This window comes from Lampetra fluviatilis, chromosome 9 (genome assembly GCF_964198595.1).
Source record: "Lampetra fluviatilis chromosome 9, kcLamFluv1.1, whole genome shotgun sequence".
Classification (NCBI taxonomy): domain Eukaryota; kingdom Metazoa; phylum Chordata; class Hyperoartia; order Petromyzontiformes; family Petromyzontidae; genus Lampetra; species Lampetra fluviatilis.
In genome coordinates this window covers 3,339,799-3,360,374 of record NC_136283.1, presented here as the reverse complement: position 1 = coordinate 3,360,374, position 20,576 = coordinate 3,339,799, and the positions used below count along the sequence as shown (strand labels likewise).

General features: G+C 38.2%; 1 protein-coding gene across 7 annotated transcripts in view; it reads right to left on the bottom strand.

Annotated features, from left to right (window-relative positions):
- Positions 1–20,576, bottom strand: part of LOC144934126 (pro-neuregulin-1, membrane-bound isoform-like) — a 496,144-nt gene that overhangs the window by 32,868 nt on the left and 442,700 nt on the right. For 5 of the 7 annotated variants that reach the window (XM_078859575.1, XM_078859576.1, XM_078859580.1 and 2 more), the window contains one exon: positions 3,041–3,114. In XM_078859575.1, coding sequence (XP_078715701.1) covers positions 3,041–3,114 — 74 coding nt within the window. Of the gene's footprint in view, positions 1–2,460; positions 2,520–3,040; positions 3,115–20,576 lie in introns of all 7 variants that reach the window. The other 2 variants (XM_078859577.1, XM_078859578.1) reach the window with 1 other exon arrangement.

The window sequence follows — 20,576 nt, the reverse complement described above, 5'->3', positions numbered from 1 at the left end:
TAATAGAACAAATCATGTTGTAAAATTATATTTTTAATTAGCTAAATGTGACTTTAGGGTTGTAACATATGCTACTTTGGGTGTTTTTCTAAATCTCATTTTGCCAAGCGCTGTAAATAATATTATAAATTTTTAAATGCCCCTTAGTTAAAGCAACCTATCTTTTAATATATATTTAGTAGTGGCAATAACCATCCCTCACCATTTTTAGTGCACTAATCTATCATGAACGCTGTTCAGGTGTAGGATGCTTAATAAAATAAATGTTGCTATCTCAGTGTGATGCCCGGCATGGCTTCATCAGATTATTAATAGGTCACTTTTCTGATCTGTAATCAATTTCAATTACTGCTCTAAGCATAGCCAAACTTTCAACCAAATTAATCCTTGTTAATATAGGATGTTAAATGGGGTACACCTTTATATATTTTTCTCCCTCTATCGCAATTATGCACAGTTGAAGGACCTCCATTTCCATATTTCTGTAGTGCTTATAGCAGACTACTGTGTACATTATGTACATTTGCATATTCATAATTTTAAAATAAGTTTTTATAGAAATTTCCATAGCAGTTAAACATTTCAGATGAGAATGAGCTCGTCTCTAAAAAGTATGATAGCAACACTATCTCAACTTACATGTGTCACTTTAAAGAATTCTGTAACAATGTCCTGCAATACTGCATACAAATTACAAAACATAACGCTTAAGTTATGTCTGTGTAGCTCTTCAATAAACCTACCTCTTCCAACTATAAAAGGCAAGCAAAGGTTGTTAAAAAAATGTGTTTAGCATGTGTTTGAATAGATATTATTTTGTTATGAAGAAGTTGGAGGAGGAGAAATACACGGATGTTGGGAAGAATTTGATTGAAATTAAGAAAAACAGATTTTAAAGCAACACGCACCACCAAAACAAAACAGTGACTTAGTACACATAAAACCAGCATCCACAGCATTTACACACAAGCAGCACCTTAAATAAAGGGAAAGCCAATGTACTGCTTCGATAATTTTGATGAGCATTTTATAAAATATAGATTTTCTTTTTTCAAATTATATTAACGGTTAGGATATTGCTTATTTTAAAATATTAGTAAAAAAAAACTACAGATTTTTTTAAAAGATAGAAGGTATGGGCTTCTTAAAAACAAATGATAGATAATGTTTCTATGAAAGATGACATCATTTGAAAGATGCAATTTATACAGTATATATAACATGGCAATACACATTTATGGCCCAGGATTTATTTTACCTACTGGTACATATATGCACTGTACATACAATCTATAATGAATTTATCACAAAACTCTATATGTGGTAAGCTTGTGCACATGTCGGTAGAAACCTCACAAAGTTAGTGAAATGATCTGAAAGTGACGAATGGGGGAGATGTACCATACACATGCGATGTCGTAGTTGTCAAAAGATTTAGTCAAATTTGGCCGTACAACTTTAAAGTACAACACAGTATGAAGTCTTGGCACATGCCCAACAAATTATTTCTGCGATAAACAAATTGTTGGGCTTCACTTTGATATCTTGCATTGCCAAGTTACACATCTCAACATGAGTTCATCTTTTTTAAGTCGTCACGATGCGCCAATGCACAATAGACTTTGCCTTAAAACAATATTTTGCTAGTAATTATATAGCAATGTATGTATAGTGCATATTTGAATAGAGTGGAACTCATTATTATGGTGTCAGTCTCTAACATAGACTCATTTTTTGGTGGTAAAATTAATTGTCGTAACTATAATGAGGAAAATGGACATACTATAATATCAAGGCTAGATGTTTGAAACTCTAATATTTCCCATATGAATGAAGATTGGCTGCCACGAAAAAAACTGTTGCATTCTTGGGCCAATTGTAATAATTCAATTCCCCTTATCCTAGCAATTGGAATATTTTTAATGCTCAAGCAGTTCGAATTTACATCAGTGGATCTGTACCGGCAGGGGAAATATATGATTTAAATTTTCAGAAAACAAAATGGTATTTTTTTTTGCAAGGGCAATAAGGCCGTTACTTGGGATAAAAATGGACACTTCAGATAAGGTATTTTAAAACACATTCCATCTGGTATTTTATGTTTTTGTGCTCTGAAAATGTCACGCTGAAATAAAAGGAAACTGTATTGCCCTTGCAGAAAAAAATTACTGAAGCGTAAAACTTACATTTAATTTTCAAATTAAAGTTACAAGATGTCAGAAGCTTTGCCATACGAAATATCTTTTCTGGCCACCATAACACTTATACATACTACAGCAACGGAACGATTTAGCTTGAACAAGAATGGCTGAAGGGAGAAAATTAGTAGCACTGAACATGTTCAAAACGTATGATGGGGATAACAAAAAAAAACATCTACGGTGGGTGACTACCCAGAGGAAGAACGCTGTCTGGCTCAGAGGAGTGGGAGGGTAAGACAGTAAAAGAAACCAGACGTACTGTAGAAACTGGCCATTATCGAGGTTTGACAGCGGTCGCCTGTAAAGTCGGTGGGACACCTGACGGAAAAACAGATCACAGAGAAAAAAAAAAGGAAAAAACAAAAAAAACGAGATTGAACTCAAAAACACTGCCATGAAGCCCCATAACCATGCATCCCGAACAAGGCCCCAAGGGAAAGCTTCCAACTGCTGCCAGAGACAGCAATCAGGAAACTGGCTGTCATTAGCGGAGGGTTACAGGACATGTCTCAAATTAGCATAGATAGTTTGCGAAAAAAATCTAAATCAAATCAAAATTCATCATCTGTACCAATATGGAATTTGAAATACAATTACGGAGTAATTATATATATACTGTGCCGTATATTATTAGGTAATTGCTGATAGAGAAATTGCACCTACCACAATAAAAATCCAAATAATACACCAATTAACAAAGATAATTATGGAAATGTGGGATTTATGTCACCCAAATTGAAAAGTCCAGTTTCCCAAAAGACAGGTGGCATCGCAACAGCCTTGGTGACCTTCCCCAAAGGCCTTGGTCGGTTAAGAATATAAAAACATCGTCGACATACTTTTGCCATTAATAACTGTATCAGTTCGGGGCTCGGTTTCCATACACCTCACTCCAAAGTAGCCTTCTTTGCACCTACGAAAGGGTGGAGGGCAGAAAGGGGGGGGGGAAGGGAGGGAGAAGGGGACAAACCACAGAACAAACGCATGCGGTAGTCACATGAGGAGCAAAAGGATGATGGGTCAAGTTAGTTGTACTTCATTCATCACGGTGTTATTCATACAGATGCGAGTGTTAATTTCACAAAGGAATACACAGTTAGTCACCATACAATTTTGGAGGAGGGTTTAGATGCTTAAGGTTAATGTAATAGCAAGTGTGTATTTCATTTTGTAGATAACTGTTTTTTTTGCGTGTAATTTTGTAATTGCTAAAATGGCACGGCTTCTTTGTTCTCCATAAATCTGTATATTGTCATATTGTGCTTGTGTAGTTCTCTCTGTCTGAATTTGAATTGTACATGGTAAACACAGCGAAAATCATATGGTGCCCTATTTTTACGAGCCAACTTAAAATGGAATGGCTGTTAAATAAACACACAAAATATATTTTAGATTCCTTCGAGTTAATCACATTCCTGATATATAACATGTGCACAGAAAAAAAATTACATGAGGAAATAAAATAAATAAAACAAACGGTGAAATATCATAACGTGGTCTACGAATATTTTAGAGAATGCTCAAATCAGCATTACTTTTTCAATTCTCTCTGGATGTTTAAGGGGCTGAATGGCCAAGAAAATTGAGCAGGTGGCTGGGATTGTGGCATCAGCTTGCCTGAAGAAGCATGAAATTAAACTGGTCCACATTGAACTAATTAATTGAACCAAAACGAGAATATTCTTAAGGTCGATGGGCAAAGGATTATCAGATTTGAGGCGAAAAAAATATTTTTACAAAAACATTGTCTGTGGGAATAAAATGCTATGCATAGGTGCAGGATGGCAAATATATATTTAAGAAAAGTTGTAGGCGTGTTTATTTTTTATTTAATCCCATCCACCCAGAACAATCGGCCTCTCCCAAGGCTGAGCAGTTTAATCTATATCCACGCTCCTCACAGACCAAGCACACAAAGCAGCAGCAGCAGCAAAACCCGAAAAAAAATCTCAACATTAGTGACCGCCAGGCATGGAAAGCCATCGCAAGGCAAGTGGGATTTGCAGGCAAGTCTGAATGGATCGTAGCACTTCACATGGCTTAGGGTGTGCTCTTGCTCTGTTAATCGAGCCAAGCCTTCTTCCTTGACAGACCTTCCCCCCCCCCTTGCCATGACAAGATAAACACCTTCACGCGTTTGACCATGCAAACAGTTCCTGCAGCTCCCTCCTCTGCCCCCCCCGCCTCGAAGAGCAAATACAGGGACTGGCACTCGTTCCCGTGTATGCGGAAACACAAAGCGGAATAGAAAAGTGTACGTGTCGGATAAAGGTGCTTATTCAACAAGTTGGCATTATTTTGGATATGAAACTTTTTAAAAATAGATTTTATTACTTTGTAGTGTTTATTTTTTTAATGTAATGGTCTTGTTTTGCTATGCTCTTGTGGGCTATGTCTTTATTAAATATGAAATGTTATCTTGGACAATACGTATGCACTATTTAGTTATTGAGGAATACATTATGGTACGACAGTATAACGTATTCATACTTCGGACAATACCCATTAAATATAAAATTGAGACATTTTCAAAGGACATCTGCAGATTTCTTTTTTTATCATAACAATTAATGTTGTTTTTAACAATAACTCAAACCATGGCGATTCATTCACATGCAATGCCCCATGCATGGTCACACTCACAATAATTTATCCATATCACAATAATAAGAAAAGTTGATTATCTGTGGTGGCTGATTGGCTCAGAGGTCAGAGGTCAGAGCACGAAACTCATCGGATATCCTGAGTTCAAATCTAGGCATCTGCCTGCGCTTAAACTGAATTCTTAAGTGGAGTGAGTTGATATATTTTTTTAGCCTCGTCACCAATTGACTGCACACATTAAGTTTTGGTCTGCTCTTAGTTTGGACAGAATTTGGCTCTGAGAACGAAATGTTAGTTTGAATGTCACGTGACAAACATCGCTCCAACATGTGGAGTGGGGAGGGAGGGTGCTACCCTCTAATGTGTGCACCAGAGGTCATTTGAAGGAAACTTAGAGGGTAGCTCTGTGTTATCCATCTCCGTGGGCCATTCTTCACACAACGAGTCTCACTGGGGCTTATGTGAGAGATCTGAAAGAATACTTCATCTCCTGCCAGGATGCCGATAGCACAATTTGGATCAAATTAGACAAAAACATGATATTTTCAGAACGATCGTCATTATCATCGTCGCCGCCAGTGAATCCGATGCACAGTGGTATTCATCCAAACTTTATTTTCTCAAATGGATTAGTAAAGCATCCTTTCCATCTTCACCGCTGGTTGGCACACATTCAATTGTCGGGGCCTCCGAGCTAAATGTTCACTCCCCTCATAATTTTTTGCCCGTTAAATATTCAACTGCAGTGGCACGGTATTGCACATAACCTATTGCAAATGAATACACGTTAACTATTTATGGATGGTCCATTAATTGGAACAACAACCAAAACAAATCGTACTAACGACTTAGATTGGTGGACGGCCACACTAGTCTGGTGGACGGCTCTGCCTGTGCGCTTTACCGACACGTCCCTACGCCAATATGCGACTCATATTGACACACTGGAGTTGCCTCTAAATGCGAGCAAATCATTTTGCTGCCGTATCAGCATTGGGTCATCTGATTACAATCAGATGGCCCAATGAAGTGACCAGTCTGTTCGAGGCAATCGGAATCGCCTGTAACCAGAATGAGTGGCGCCTCTTTATTGACAGCTCATCCAGGAGCCTCAAAGCCGTGCTGTTCCAAACAGGTAACAACCCGTCTCTTCCCCTGGCTCACTCGGTACACCTCAAAGACGATTACAACAGCATCAAGACCTTGCTGGACGCCTTGAAGTACGATGAGTTAGGCTAGGAGGTCATCGGACACTTCAAAATGTTGGCATTCCTAATCGCTCTCCAAGGCGGTTTTACCAAGTTTCCCTACTAACTTTGCCTTTCGGACAGCAGGGACACCAAGGCGCACTACCACAGGCGGTACTGGCCACAGCGGACCGAGTTTTCTGTGGTGAAGAACAACGTCAAGTGGGAGCCACTGGTGGACCCCAAGAAGGTGCTGATGCCACCACTGCACATCAAATTGGGCCTTATGAAACAATTTGTCAGAGCTGTAGATAAGGAGTCGGCAGCCTTCAAGTACCTTCAAGACATCTTCCCTAAGCTGTCTGAGGCAAAGGTCAAAGCCAGTCTCTTCATCGGACCACAGATAAAGAAGATCTTGGAGTGCAATTAATTCCCCAAGAAGCTCACTAGTAAGGAGAAAGTGGCTTGGAACAGCTTTGTCGCAGTGATTCGTGGCTTCCTGGGCAATCACAAGGTCGAAAACTATGTGGAGCTGGTTGAGACTCTGGTGAAGAACTTTGGCACAATGGGCTGTAGGTTGTCCTTCAAAGTCCATATCCTTGATGCTCATCTTGATAAATTCAAGGAGAACATGGGGGCGTACTCGGAGAGCAAGGCGAGTGCTTCCACCAGGATATACTGGACTTTGAACGCCGCTACCAAGGACAGTATAACGAGAACATGATGGGAGACTACATTTGGGGGCTGATTCGTGAAAGTGATTTACAGTATAATCGTAAATCTCGAAAAACTACTCACTTCTAAATCTTTTGCAGTCATTTTTGTATTACTTTAATATAAATACATGTTAATTTTGATTAATATGTTGTTTTTTCTGACTTTATGTGAACGAAAAGACACAAATGCGTCCGTTTTCTCATAAAAAATATCACTGTCCTGATCACAAAAGCAAAGTTTGTGGGGAATAATAGCCATTTTCTATACTTTTTACGCATAAGCAATCACAAATAACACTTACTTCCCAGGAACAAGAATTGTGTTACATATTGTTATTGAAGGCATTGATTGCTCTACAGAGTTGGTGACGTCATTGACATCATCATCATCAGCCACAGTCATGCTGGGCATGGCTTTTATGGGGTTTCCTGCCTTCAGGAGGTTGGATGTGGGTGAAGCTATCGTTTTTAAAGGAGTCGAGTCCAATATTTAGGTAATTAATAGCCTCAAAATCAGCTAATTGCTTCATTGCATACTGCATTTTGCGAGTGAAACAAACACAATTATCAACATATTTATGATAATATTTTACAGACATTTGTCAATCAATGACTGGATGAAGGCCTACCCGTGCTGTGTTTGGTCAAGGGGGTACCGCTGACGTTAGCCGTGGTTGGGAATCAAACTCAGGTGCCGCCACTTATTTATAGCAGGCGAGATACCTATACTTTTGCAAAAAATTGTTATGCTGTGCGCTACACATTATTACGATTCATATATATAGGGCTTAATTTCCCACTGAACGGATTCAGGATCACTGATACACTGGAGTAGTCATATGTCTCGTGTATCCACAGCCATCGCGAGTGGTATATTCCATATGGTGTTCTGGGTGAGAAAAACGCATTTCAGGGTAGGCTGAAATGAAGCCCTGCTTGTACTGTATGTATAAACATCTCCTAACTGTCCCTCCCACTTTGTTTCAATAAGCCTTCGTATATGCCATTCATGCTTAAAATTATGCAATGTTTTTCAATAATTAGTTTCAATTATATAAATATGCCAGCGACATCCAAAATAAAGCCCTAACCTTGGAATGCATAGAGTTTTGGAGGTTAATATATTCACAACAATGGGGCTAACGTATTTTCGTTCAACCGAGGTCTAAAATAATAATAATAATAATGTGAAAACACACAGATGTGGATAAGCGCAAAATAAATTTGCAATCCACAACTAAATTAGTTTTTTACTATCAGTTGAAAATATTACAAATGACAACACTCAATTTAACCAACACTACAGAGATATATTTTGACAAAGCAATTACTAAAAAATTCTGGATATGTTAACAATTTGTCACGAGGTGAAACATGTTAATTTGATATTGTTATTAGACAATTTGAAACATGTCTGTTGGAGATTGTTATTCGTACAATTTTCCTCGTTATTTCCCCCCGCAAATGTTGTTGTATTGAAATGTAGCGTGCTATTTCAGTCACATAGTGTGCTGTTAGTGAAAATAAAGGTTACTACGAAACACCTGCGATTATTTAGGTATGCAAAATATACTATTTTGCCACGATAGATGAAACCGGCATGTAGATTTATTTTTTGTATATCCCCTCTGTTGCTTAATCTTTGTCTAATACAAAATATCAGTTTAACACGTAGGAGGCTTTCACGACCAATATTATCCATAAAATGTTTTTTGGGTTCGATCGTGTAAATATAAATGCGTCTTTAAACCTGCCACCGCCCGACACAGCCAATTAGTAATATTTGTCATGTCAAAAAAACAATGTAAATGTTGTGGGTTTACTCTCCAAAACACCGGTTTGCTGTACTAGCAACGAATTGGTGTTTTGTTTATGTGACAAACCTTATTAATTGGCTGTGTCGTGTGGTGGCGGGTTAAATGGCACATTAATATTTACGTGCTCTAACTCAAAAACACATTTCGATTTAAAGCTTTCGTGACTGCAGGGATTCATCTTCTTGGTTCTTTCGGTAAAGTCCATTCTACGTGACTTTACCGAAAGAACCAAGAAGATCAAAAAAACGTCTTTTAAGCAACATATCACTTAAGTTTAAAATAAAATAAAACATGCTAATCATTTAATGAGTGTCATACAACATTTAATACATATGATAAAACTAAACATAAAAGGTAATTATCAATGTTAAACTGTTATTTTACTCACGATATATTTTTTGGAGCTACTTCGCTTCCATATGTATCTCATTGCAAGCCAAATTAATGTCTACAGTTTCCATTCACGGAATAAAACTAAGGGTTAATATATAAAAGTAAAATGCATCTCAAATAGCCCCGGGAACATTGTTGCGTGTGAATATCACAAATTTGCCATGGGCATGGAGTGCAAATCTACAGACTTGTGCAATAAATAAAAAAACGTATTCATGATGAACACCCTTGACTAACCAATCGCAAACTGTTGTCTTGTTATAATGCAGGATTTGTAATGCATGCAAAGTAAATACAATAATCTTCTGTATTATTGCGGTAATTTTCCAGCCACATAGGCTGTGTGTCTTCATGCCTCAATGCACACGTTGATGGAAAGGTGCCGGACCATGGAAACATGAAATTTAATACAAGCGTTCACGTTTTTTTTGCTTGTTTCAACAATCCGGCCATTAACATATATACGTATATTTATATTAATATTCTTTTTGTTCAAGATAAGCAAGGTAACCCAGATATGATTTATATGACTGAATGTGTATAAAAGAGCCAAAATATATACGGATTAACATCTGGTAGCGTCAGTTTAATTTAACATGAATAAATGGGTCTGCGCATTTAGACTCTAACCAGAGTTGGTCTAAAGAACAAACACGAATCGTACTTTTGCCACAAAAGAGGGTTTGACATGAGCTGCTTTTCTGGATTTTAAGAATAATATTACTTGGAATACACTTTACACATCATGTTATAAGCAAAAAGCTTAATTCGGCTATTATCTGAAATGCCACCACCAATTGGATTCAGCTATGTTAATTTGACCCTTGAGCACTGGAATCCGAAAGCCAATCACATTTGCACATTGGCCTAAGACCCACATGACACACTAATACTGAAATGACACACTAATACTGAAATGCAATGTACGAGTACCAGAAGAGCTTTTGTTCTCAGTGGATTTAACTCTAAACTGTGGTTGATTTCAAAGGGTATTTGGAGTTGACACATTCACAAGTGTGGGTGGTTTTTTAGAAGATAAGCATCGCTTTTTTCTCAACCAGGCATGCCACAATTAGATTACACTTGCCCAGTACAAAAGCACCGGGACAATTGGATGCATGCTGATAATTTATTCCCACCTAAAGGATTGCTATGTCCGGTCACAAACATCACACTAATTTACAAGTGCCCTTTGCAAGAGGTGGTTACGTGGTAATCGCAGATTTGAAAGCTAATCTGAGTGCTGAGCTTCACCGTCTGATATGCAATGAAGAAGCAGAGATAGTAATATAATGTATTTCTGTTACCCTGATAGGTGTTCATATCTCCAATGCTAATGTGGCTTATTCAGATGAGATAAAGCCATTGCAAACACATGTCAAATATTACCAATGTATCTCCTGGTATACAAAGCCATCATTGTGATGTTTATATATATGAAAATATGTCTCTGTTAATTTTTTCAATAGATTGTTTCTAATGTCCTCATTCGTTGTTTTTCATATTAATTGTTTCAAAAGTAAAAAGGGTTTTAAATATTATAGCATAAAAATGCATTGATTAATCAAATTGTTTTAAATGGTAAATAACGTTTGAAATAAAAATCAGTTCAACATTTTAAGCTTTAACTCGGAACAAAAAAACACTAAAATCGTTCCGGACGATCCAATTCATCGGAGTTTTATATTGGGGAAAATGCAATTTCACTGAGATCACATGTAATAAAGCGTACAGTTATATAGTTAATGTAGCATGAAAAATAAACAAAAGGACATCCCGTAAGGGGAGGGAGCATGACAAGATTATCTTTGTAAGCTGGGGCAGCAGAAAAAAAAAGACTGCAGCTGACAACACAAGAAATATTATTTTTCTCCCAGCAAAGGGCACCTATGAAGGAGGGGCATTGAAAGGATGACTTGAGTAAATGCAGCAATACAGCAAAACCTGGAGGGCGGACAAAGGACTGTAGGATTTGGGAAAGAGCAAGGCGCCAAACACATAGAGATGAAAAACGTGATGGTTGCGTGAGATTTCGGTGACCAAACGGAACTGAACAATATAAATTCCTACGAATGGACCACAAAACAACGTACACAAAGAGGACACGCACACATCAAAGAAATCCCCACATGTTCACTCTACACCTGGGTTTTCTGCTGCAATTGTGCTTACATTCTTGATTGAACAAAAATACCAGTTGCAACACATATTTACGGTATGAGGGCATGTCTTCTTAATCCAAAATGGTACCCACTAAAGGGAGCTCTAGAGAGTCCCTTTAGAGGGTATTTGGCCTACTCTTCCACACCGACTAGACATTTGGGAAGAGGTGGAAATACCTGCAGACCTGCTAACGGTGGCGTCCTCATTAATACTGTTGGGTGGATAGAGATTGGGGGGGGGGGGGGGAATAAAACACATTCCTGCGGAGGGAGCTGGTAGGAACGTTGGGTTGCTCGGTCAATGGTCAGGGTCAACGGCGGCGTGGTGTATTCCGAAAATATGGCCGACTGAGGGCGGGCACAAGCCGGCGTGAGTAGGTTAAACGTTGAGTTTTATAAGGGCACCACGGGGTGACCAGCCCCTACCCACCCAGCCCCACCCCTCCCACCCCCCAGCCAGCCCCACCCTCCCCACCCAGCCCCTCCCCACCCTCACCTCTCCACCCAGCCCGACCCCTCCCATTTTTGGATGCACGACGGACGGACGGACACAATAATTCCCCTGTGGGCTGGTGGAACCAGGTGGTTCCTAGCAGTATAAACGTTCCCCATCCTTCTAATGGTCACACTCAGGATTGAAAGTCCAGTGTGCTAACCATGACACACTCGCGTCCTGCGTCTTGAAAGTCTACATTCTACAAATATAGAACCTTACCCATCTGCCACTGCGTGAACAATGAGTGACGTCACAGCAATCATACGAGTATTGAATTTGAAGCCGATAATTGAGGCACACTCTGCTGAGACGGAAACTTTTTTTTTAATGGGTGAGAGCCATCGGCACTTATTTTCCAATCAAGCACAAAGATAATAGTCGAACTATGAATTTTGTTTCTGAGCAATGGTGGATTTTGCAGCACCTACAACCGAGAAGTGGCACTTTTTATACAATTTAGAACAGTTGCACAGCAATTCCTGGCAAAATGACAATGGCTGGCTGGAGCTTTTCGGTTATTTCGATCGGGACCAGCACGTTTAATTTAATATGGTTTGAAAGAAAATTTCGCATGAATTTTACAGACTGTTAGTTAACAAAAGCTCGAAGATGATTCAATTTAAACGTTTGTGTACCACAGACAACAGGAATATATATGTTAGAGTAATCTGCGCTATTTAAAAGTGTTCATTCGTGAGTCTCTTTCATGTCAATATTGACATAATGTACAAAATATAAATACCATTGAAGGAATATATTCATACTCTTTGGTTCTTTCGATAAGGTCACGTAGGTAGAAAAATAATAGATCACGACGTTTCGATCGCAACACAGGCAATCGTCATCAGGTGGGACAACCACAGCAAGACAAAACTGCTGAAGTAGGCGAGAGATCTGCCGTGGCATGAGGTTATATAGTGTAGTGTGTCGTGTAGTGTATAATGTAGTGTATAGTGTAGTGTAGTGTATAGTGTAGTGTATAGTGTAGTGTATAGTGTAGTGTACAGGTGCATAGTGTATAGTGTAGTGTAGAGTGTAGTGTAGAGTGTAGTGTATAGTGCAGTGTAGTGTATAGTGTAGTGTGTAGTGTATAGTGTAGTGTGTAGTGTAGTGTATAGTAGTGTAGTGTATAGTGTAGTGTGTAGTGTATAGTGTAGTGTATAGTGTAGTGTATAGTGTGTAGTTGTGTAGTAGTGTAGTGTGTAGTGTAGTGTATAGTGTAGTGTATAGTGTAGTGTATAGTATATAGTGTAGTGTATAGTATAGTGTATAGTGTAGTGTGTAGTGTATAGTAGTGTAGTGTATAGTGTAGTGTATAGTGTAGTGTATAGTATATAGTGTAGTGTGTAGTAGGCCTCGGCAGTAGGGGGGGGAGAGAAGTGGGGGGGAAGGAGGCGGGGCAAAAAGTGGACCCCGCAGCAGCACTGAAGAGATCGGCTACAGGGAAGGGGGGAGAGAAGGGGGGGGGGGAGGCAGGGCAGGAGGCAGGGCAGAAAGTGTCGTCCCACCTGATGACGGTTGCTTGTGTTGCGATCGAAACGTCGTGATCGATTATTTTTCTACCCACGTGACTTTACCGAAAGAACCAAAGGGTATGGATTCCTGCAGTCACGAAAGCTTCAAATAAATAAGGAATAAATAAAAATAACAGTTTACTGTGTGCATTTATTTATTTAAAGTACATCTAATTTTCATACCCTGCAATTCTTAACAGATGATGAGTCCTATTTTAGTTATATCATGTGTGAAATGTACATCATCAGCATTAGCTCAAACATGACATTACTTAATGCATTAGGCTGCATGTGTATGTTCCAACATGACATTAATCGATGTGTGCAATGTCTGCTGGCTTTTTGGTAAGTATGATTAATTGCACAGTTAAAAGGTAATGGTAAAAGCTTACGTATGAAAACTGTTAATTATTTTAAATTATATGTGTGTATATTACCATTTCAGTAACATTAACTAACTGAAAATCTATATTGAGTAAAGTGAACAAATTGCAAAACTACCTTCAATTGGCAACAAATATAAGATGCTCGCTAAAGCACATATTAAAAACGTGCGGTCATATTGCATGGCTCTCTGAGGTTCTCAAAGAAATCTCCCAGCGCAAGGTTGTGCAACCAACGTCAGTGTAGGCTATTGTGTATTAGTGTCACGTTTTGCAATTTGTCAAATAAAAAAATGACTAACTACGAAATAATTTCCGAGATGAAAGTCTTTAGAAGCTGAAGCATAAATGAGGGCTTGCGATTTATTTTACTGCTAAGACGAATACATACATCTGCGCAAGTAAAACTAAATACACCATCACACTGCAGGTCTGCAGAGGGACCACCCCACTCATATTAACGATCATTTATGTAGCGCTGTGGCATGGCAAGCCAAGAGCACTGTGGATCACGGTGTGGGGGTGAGGTGAAGGTAGGGAGCACAGAAGTACAGTACAATAATGTATTTTTTGCTGCACTGTCCTCATCGGCCTACCAACAAATTCCCACAAAAGCCTTTCATCATCGTCATCGTCATCATCGTCATCACAATCCATGGGTAGGTAGCCTGGAGGTGTCCATTGCACATTTCGTCATTTATACTCTTTGGTTCTTTCGGAAAAGTCACGTGGGTATAAAATAAAATAAATTAAATCACGACGTTTCGGGCGCAACACAAGCGTCCGTCATCAGGTGGGGAAGCATAGTCTGCTGTTTAAAACAGTCTGCCTCAGCAGCAGACCATGCTTTCACTCTGTTTAAAACAGTCTGCCTCAGCAGCAGACCATGCTTTCCCACCTGATGACGGACGCTTGTGTTGCGCCCGAAACGTCGTGATTTATTTTATTTTCTACCCACGTGACTCTACCGAAAGAACCAAAGAGTATGGATTCCTGCAGTCACGAAAGCCTCAAATCAAGATTTCGTCATTTGTCGTTTCCACTTTCCTCTCTGTCTTGTGCCAATATGCTCAGGTAGTGGCCACATCTTTCTGGCATCAATCTCTTATTTCATCAAGCCCATTTTCTGTTAGGTCTTCCTCTAGATTAGGTCTCCCAAGAGCCTCTAATAACTGCTCTATGCTTGGTGGTCACCCATGCAAACGCTACTCAGGCTCACACCTGCTTAGCTTGGATGAGATTAGGTGCATTCCCAGCTGATTTGGTCATTGGTTGGTAAAATACAACCAACATGACTTGTGTATATACGTACATAGCATTTGTATATAAACTGATACATATTTAAAGGTTGGTTATTTTAAAAAAATGGTATTTAGCTAAATTCTTGAATTGCATGTTTACGTCGGGAGATGAAAAGGTCAAGGGTTTGTTTTTTCATTCCTGTCTCACCACATCTGAACAACGTGTTTCAGTGAAAAATGCAGCGTTCAAAAAAAGAAAACCTCTGTTATATTTATTTAAACGTTGATTTGGTTATGCATTAAAGGGTTTATATTTTCAGATAATGAATGCATGACATAATACATCTGCTCACAAAAGCCACCGAGGCATTTACCGTGTTTTATTTTGACAGAACCTGCCAAAGGTATACTTAAGCGCACGGGGTAGATGAGAAGGCCTTATGAATATGGAAAAGACAATATTTTTATATTAGGTCACCGTTCCAGCTCTTTCCACTTACCTGTAGGAGATGCATCACTGAATGCAAAGTAAAATTAATGCAATACTAGCAATGAGAACCGGAAAAAAAGTCCAATCATTTTTGTCATTTGTGGTGAAAAAGGGAGATATGAAATCACAGATAGAAAAAAAAGTTAAATAGATCACACCAAATATATGTATATCTCACTCTACTCTCTTAAATACAGATTTGCAATGGGATTCACGTACATAAGGTTTTATAAATAGCTGGAACAAAATAGGTACATTGCAAAATATTTAGAAAAATCTACATCTAGTTGCATAACATTCATCATGAAACGTCAAATCTTTACACTTTCTGTCTATACAATCGACAACGATCAGTTATATATATATATAACCATTAAAGGTGTTGTTCCACCAGCCTTATTTGTTTCCTCGTGGACCGTAAACAAATGAAGATGTTCTTCAATTCCAAACACATCCTCTATGCTTACCCAACAAACAATATGCCAAAAATCACTGTGTGCGCTTTTTTTACGCTTGTTAGTGAAATCCTCTGCATGAGGCCACGTTGGGACAGCCCTGACCCTTGTAAGCCTGTAGCTAGGACAGTGACAGCCTCGTAGACAGCAGGTCATGGGTTTGATCTCCGACCCTGACACCTGCTGCTGTATATTTGGGGTTTGCGTGTCTCTCCCTCCCACGTGGTTGCGTGGATTTTTCTCCGGGTCCTCCGGATTTTTCCTCCCCATTTAGCAGCGCGCGTATTCGCGTATTTTGCTGCTCTACATTTCCACATGATAAGCCACTTGGTTGAGCTATTAATTGTGGCCAGGTCGCTTCTGAAAAAGAGCCCAGTTGGCCTTGCCTGGTAAAATAAAACAACATTTTTTAGTTTAGCGTGAATTGGAGAAACCATGAACACTGAGTACTGCGTTGTTCGGCGTTCTCTGGTCTGACACTGGTGAAACTAGGCCCTAAAGAAGGCTGTCTCTGGTGTAGACCAATCAGTTTCAAAGACAATACATATATTCATCTTCTTGGTTCTTTCGGTAAAGTCACATGACTTTACCGAAAGAACCAAGAAGATGAATCCCTGCAGTCACGAAAGCTTCAAATCGAAATTTAATACATATATTATCAGAGCATGTTTGTTTGCATGTTCACCACAAGTACGTGCAGTTAATGCAGACTTGATTCCTTGCAAAAGGTTTCTATTTGGTGTTTGAACGTCTTAACTCCTGTTGTATTTCGATTTTAAGCTTTCGTGACTGCAGGGATTCATATTCTTGGTTGTTTCGGTAAAGTCACGTAGAAGGGAAATAATAAAATAATAAAAAGAAAACCTGATGATGATTGCTTGTGTTGCAATCGAAACGTCGTGATAATCACGCTCCCTTTGTGCGGTTTTAAAGCTAATAAAGTCGTTGCATGGGGATATTTGGTATCGAAAGATGAAAGGCACCTAATGTCAATACTTAAATCAAATGATGTATTTATTTAATTGCATGATGTTTTTCACATGCATTATAATCTGAAAGAGGGCTGCTGACACATTGACATATACTTGCCCATGTTGTATGTTTCAGAATTACTTTGTAGGAGTACAATACACATATATAATGTATATAAAAAAACAACAATCAAACTAGTGTTGGCCAAACATCCCAATGCTGAAGTTATTCAAATGGAATTACAGAGAGTAGCATCGCACCCTACTGCAAAAACTTGCAAGATCCTTCTGAAAAAGAGTTCAGACTTCGTGAGAAGCATTATAATAATAATAAAATTACGGTATTTTTGCTGTGTTGAAAGAAAAAAAATGTTTTAAGTTTGGCTAATATTACAAAAGTACAATTAGCTAAATAAATTAGGAAAAATATAATCCTAAATAATTAAATGTTACCATTTACACTTTATGTTAGAACACCAATTTTTTTTTAAACAACATAAACCACATCTGGAAAACAATTCTACAACGTAACAATTTGCATGTAATAAAAAAAAATCATGAACACAATTAGGAATTATAATTAAAGAAATGTGATTGTGTAAGTGTCAGTGATTTAGTTTTTTATCTGGAAATTGCATTTCTTCGACAGCAAAACCATCACCTCCAGCTCCCAAATTGTCACCTTGCCAATACTTATTAACTAACAGGTTTGGAAACCAGAATTAATTTATTTAAGCTAATTATAACAATAGACGCAAAATTAAACATACTTTACAAAATACACACTACTCAAACGATACCATGTGCTCATAATGAACATTGGTTTGAAGTGTACTAATCTGAAAATATTCTAGTCTCTATTATATAGGGAACATTTTTAGCATTGAAAGAGTACATTCACACAAAACCAAAATAACCCAAATCCCCTTTGGACAGTTGTTAAACCTCAATAGACTCCAAAACATCCTGACAGATCCAACATTTCATGACCTATCAATTGACGATTCCATAATAGCAGCAATCCACCATAAGACTATAAAGTGCCATGTTGCACATCAATATACTCCAAACTGTGATGACCTATACATAAGTTACAAAGTAAAAACTACAGCAAAAAATATTATAGCTGAAATTTTAACTTCAGCTAAAAAACTACTGCAAAAAATTTGAGCTGAAATTTTAGTTTCAGCTAACATTTTCTTTCTGTAGTTTTCACACCTGATGCTGATTGTTTGTGTTGCAATCGAAACGTCGTGAGAATTTTTATTATGTTTTATTTTTATTATTTCCCTTCTACGTGACTTTACCGAAGGAACCAAGAATATACATATCAACTGTTGAGAGAAAATTACATCTTGACTTAAAGCTTTCGTGACTGCAGGAATTCATATTCTTTGGGTCTTTCGGTAACGTCACGTAGATAGAAAAAATAATAACAATAAAATAATAAAAATAAAGTGAATACAAAATAATAAAAATATCACGACGTTTAGATCGCGACGCAAGTAATCGTCATCAGGAGAGAAAAAAATATATTACATCGTGCGGTGAATGTTTTTTTTAGAAAACGCGAGGGAAGCGTGTTACGTATGCATCCATGTTGAACTTTTTGCACCGTGCTAATGGTCACGTGACTACTGCAGTCATCATCATTATCAGCAATGACAATGCACTGCTGGATAAAGGCCTTTCCAAACCATTTCCATGTCTCAGAGTCTTGCAATGCAACACTTCCCATGCATGAGCTGATTTCATTGCTCCATCTCTACGGTGCGCTACCTCGTGGGCGTGTTTCCTCCTTTTGCCTCGAGGATATTCTAGCAACGATCACAATACCATCTGTTGTGAATGCCTCATTATTCCGTAGCAAAAAAGGTAGAAAATAATGAAAATTGTGTCCCTGAGTTGCACTGTTAAAGGCAAGATGAAATGTGAGGACATTTTCTTGCAGCTTCTTTGACAATTACACGCAATCTCAGTCAGAATAGCTATGCACGCTGTCTTCTTGGTTCTTTCGGTAAAGTCGCGTAGAATGGAAATAATAAAATAATAAAAATAAAACATAATCAATTCTACGTGACTTTACCGAAAGAACCAAGAAGATGATTCCCTGCAGTCACGAAAGCTTTAAATCGAAATATGCACGTTGTGTTTGCAAATCCTGTTTGAAGTGCGCTGATTGGGAGTTTCAGGCATGACAGCTGGAATTATTTAAAAGCTAATTGGCAAACAGATAGACGTGTTAATAAATGATCCATCTTGCAATGCAGCTGTATGTGGTACTACTAAGATTTAACTAAATTTCCCGAATATTTGTAATTGAACACTTGCTTATCTATCGCAGGATCGTGAAAGATGGCGATAGCTTGGAGAGGCTTTCATCCAGCAGAGGATTGAGCAAGGCTGGTAATAATAATATAGCCATTACTTGTAATTGAATACTTGCTTATGCATTAGTGCATCAGCGTACACTTTTAATTCTCTTCACTTTTGCTGGCACCATTACCATCATGATTTGTTCTACAATGCATCAAACATACGATATAGTAGCAAGGCCTGAAAATAAAAACAGACGCCACATTCTAATAATCGGTTTATGGACATAAATCGTGGGCTGTTTGCAAATGGCCACTTTAGAAATTGCTGCAAGTCAGTTTCACAGATAATTAATTCCTTAGTAGGCTCAGGCGGTGAGGTACAGGCCTCGAGGACACTTCTCATTAGTGGCCCTGGTGCACATCGCCATTGAATCGCTCCTCTTTCTGGGTCTTGTGCCATTTATGAAAGTAAACTCTACACATACATATTTCTCCCCATTTTTTTTTCACGTGTATGATTTGTCCCTATATAATATTTAAGAACTACTTTTTATATACATACTAGCTTTGCTACCCGGCTTCGCCCGGGACTTGGATTCACCCGGGACTTGGATTCACCACGCCCGGCCGCCTTTGTCTCCCCAGTGGCGATGTTCACACACCACACCAGTTACTATTTGGCTCCCCATATGTCCTATGACTGGTGTGTTCAACTCTAAGAAGAATGGGAGTTATTGAAACCATTAATCCGTAAACGGATTTTTGATGCAGCGCATGCTGTATTGGTGTAAGGAGAGTATCATTTGCGATCAATTCATCATGTACATAATCTATCACGTTCACATAGGTTCAATGGCTATGTATTCATGTATTAGGAAATGTACATTTTACAATTTAAATAAATATCCACTATTTATCAAACCACTGCTGGATGAAGGCTTCCCCATGCTGTATAAGTCAATTAAGTTTCTGGACCATATTTTATCGCGATTGTCAATGAGGAGGGGCCCAGGACTGGTTCAGACAGCACTCAATATTTTTTTGGGCGTTATTAAAAGCACACATTTAATGGCGTTAGGTTTTTCTGCATTCTTGTGTACCCACGAATTTTCTATGGATCCAATATTTGCGTCTGCATTTTTTAAGTCTCGTGCAAAAATGGAAAATCTACTTCTAAAATATCAATTGTTAAATTTTAGAACAATTATACACAAAATCGACGTGATCTTTTAAGTCTATTCAGATACCTACAAACGTTCCGTGAATAGATTTAAATGTTAGTGTGAAGGCGAATTGTTTATTTATTTTCATAACATGAAACAGCAATACATGAGGTTTCATTTCAAAAGCAATGAATTGGTGACACCTAATATTTTTTTCATTGTTTTTATGTAAATTTATTGTGATGAAATGATTAAACTACTTTATTTATACATGACCACATTTCTTGAATAGAATACAATTTGCATATCAATTACGGTAAATATTGTAACTTTGCATTTTTAATGCCATTGACCTATATCTTCAAATATATCCACCCACAGTCAAGATAAGATAGCTGTGTTGGTTAAAAAAACATTCATTACGTGTTACTAGGAGGAGAATGTGGAACCCAATGAATAGCAATA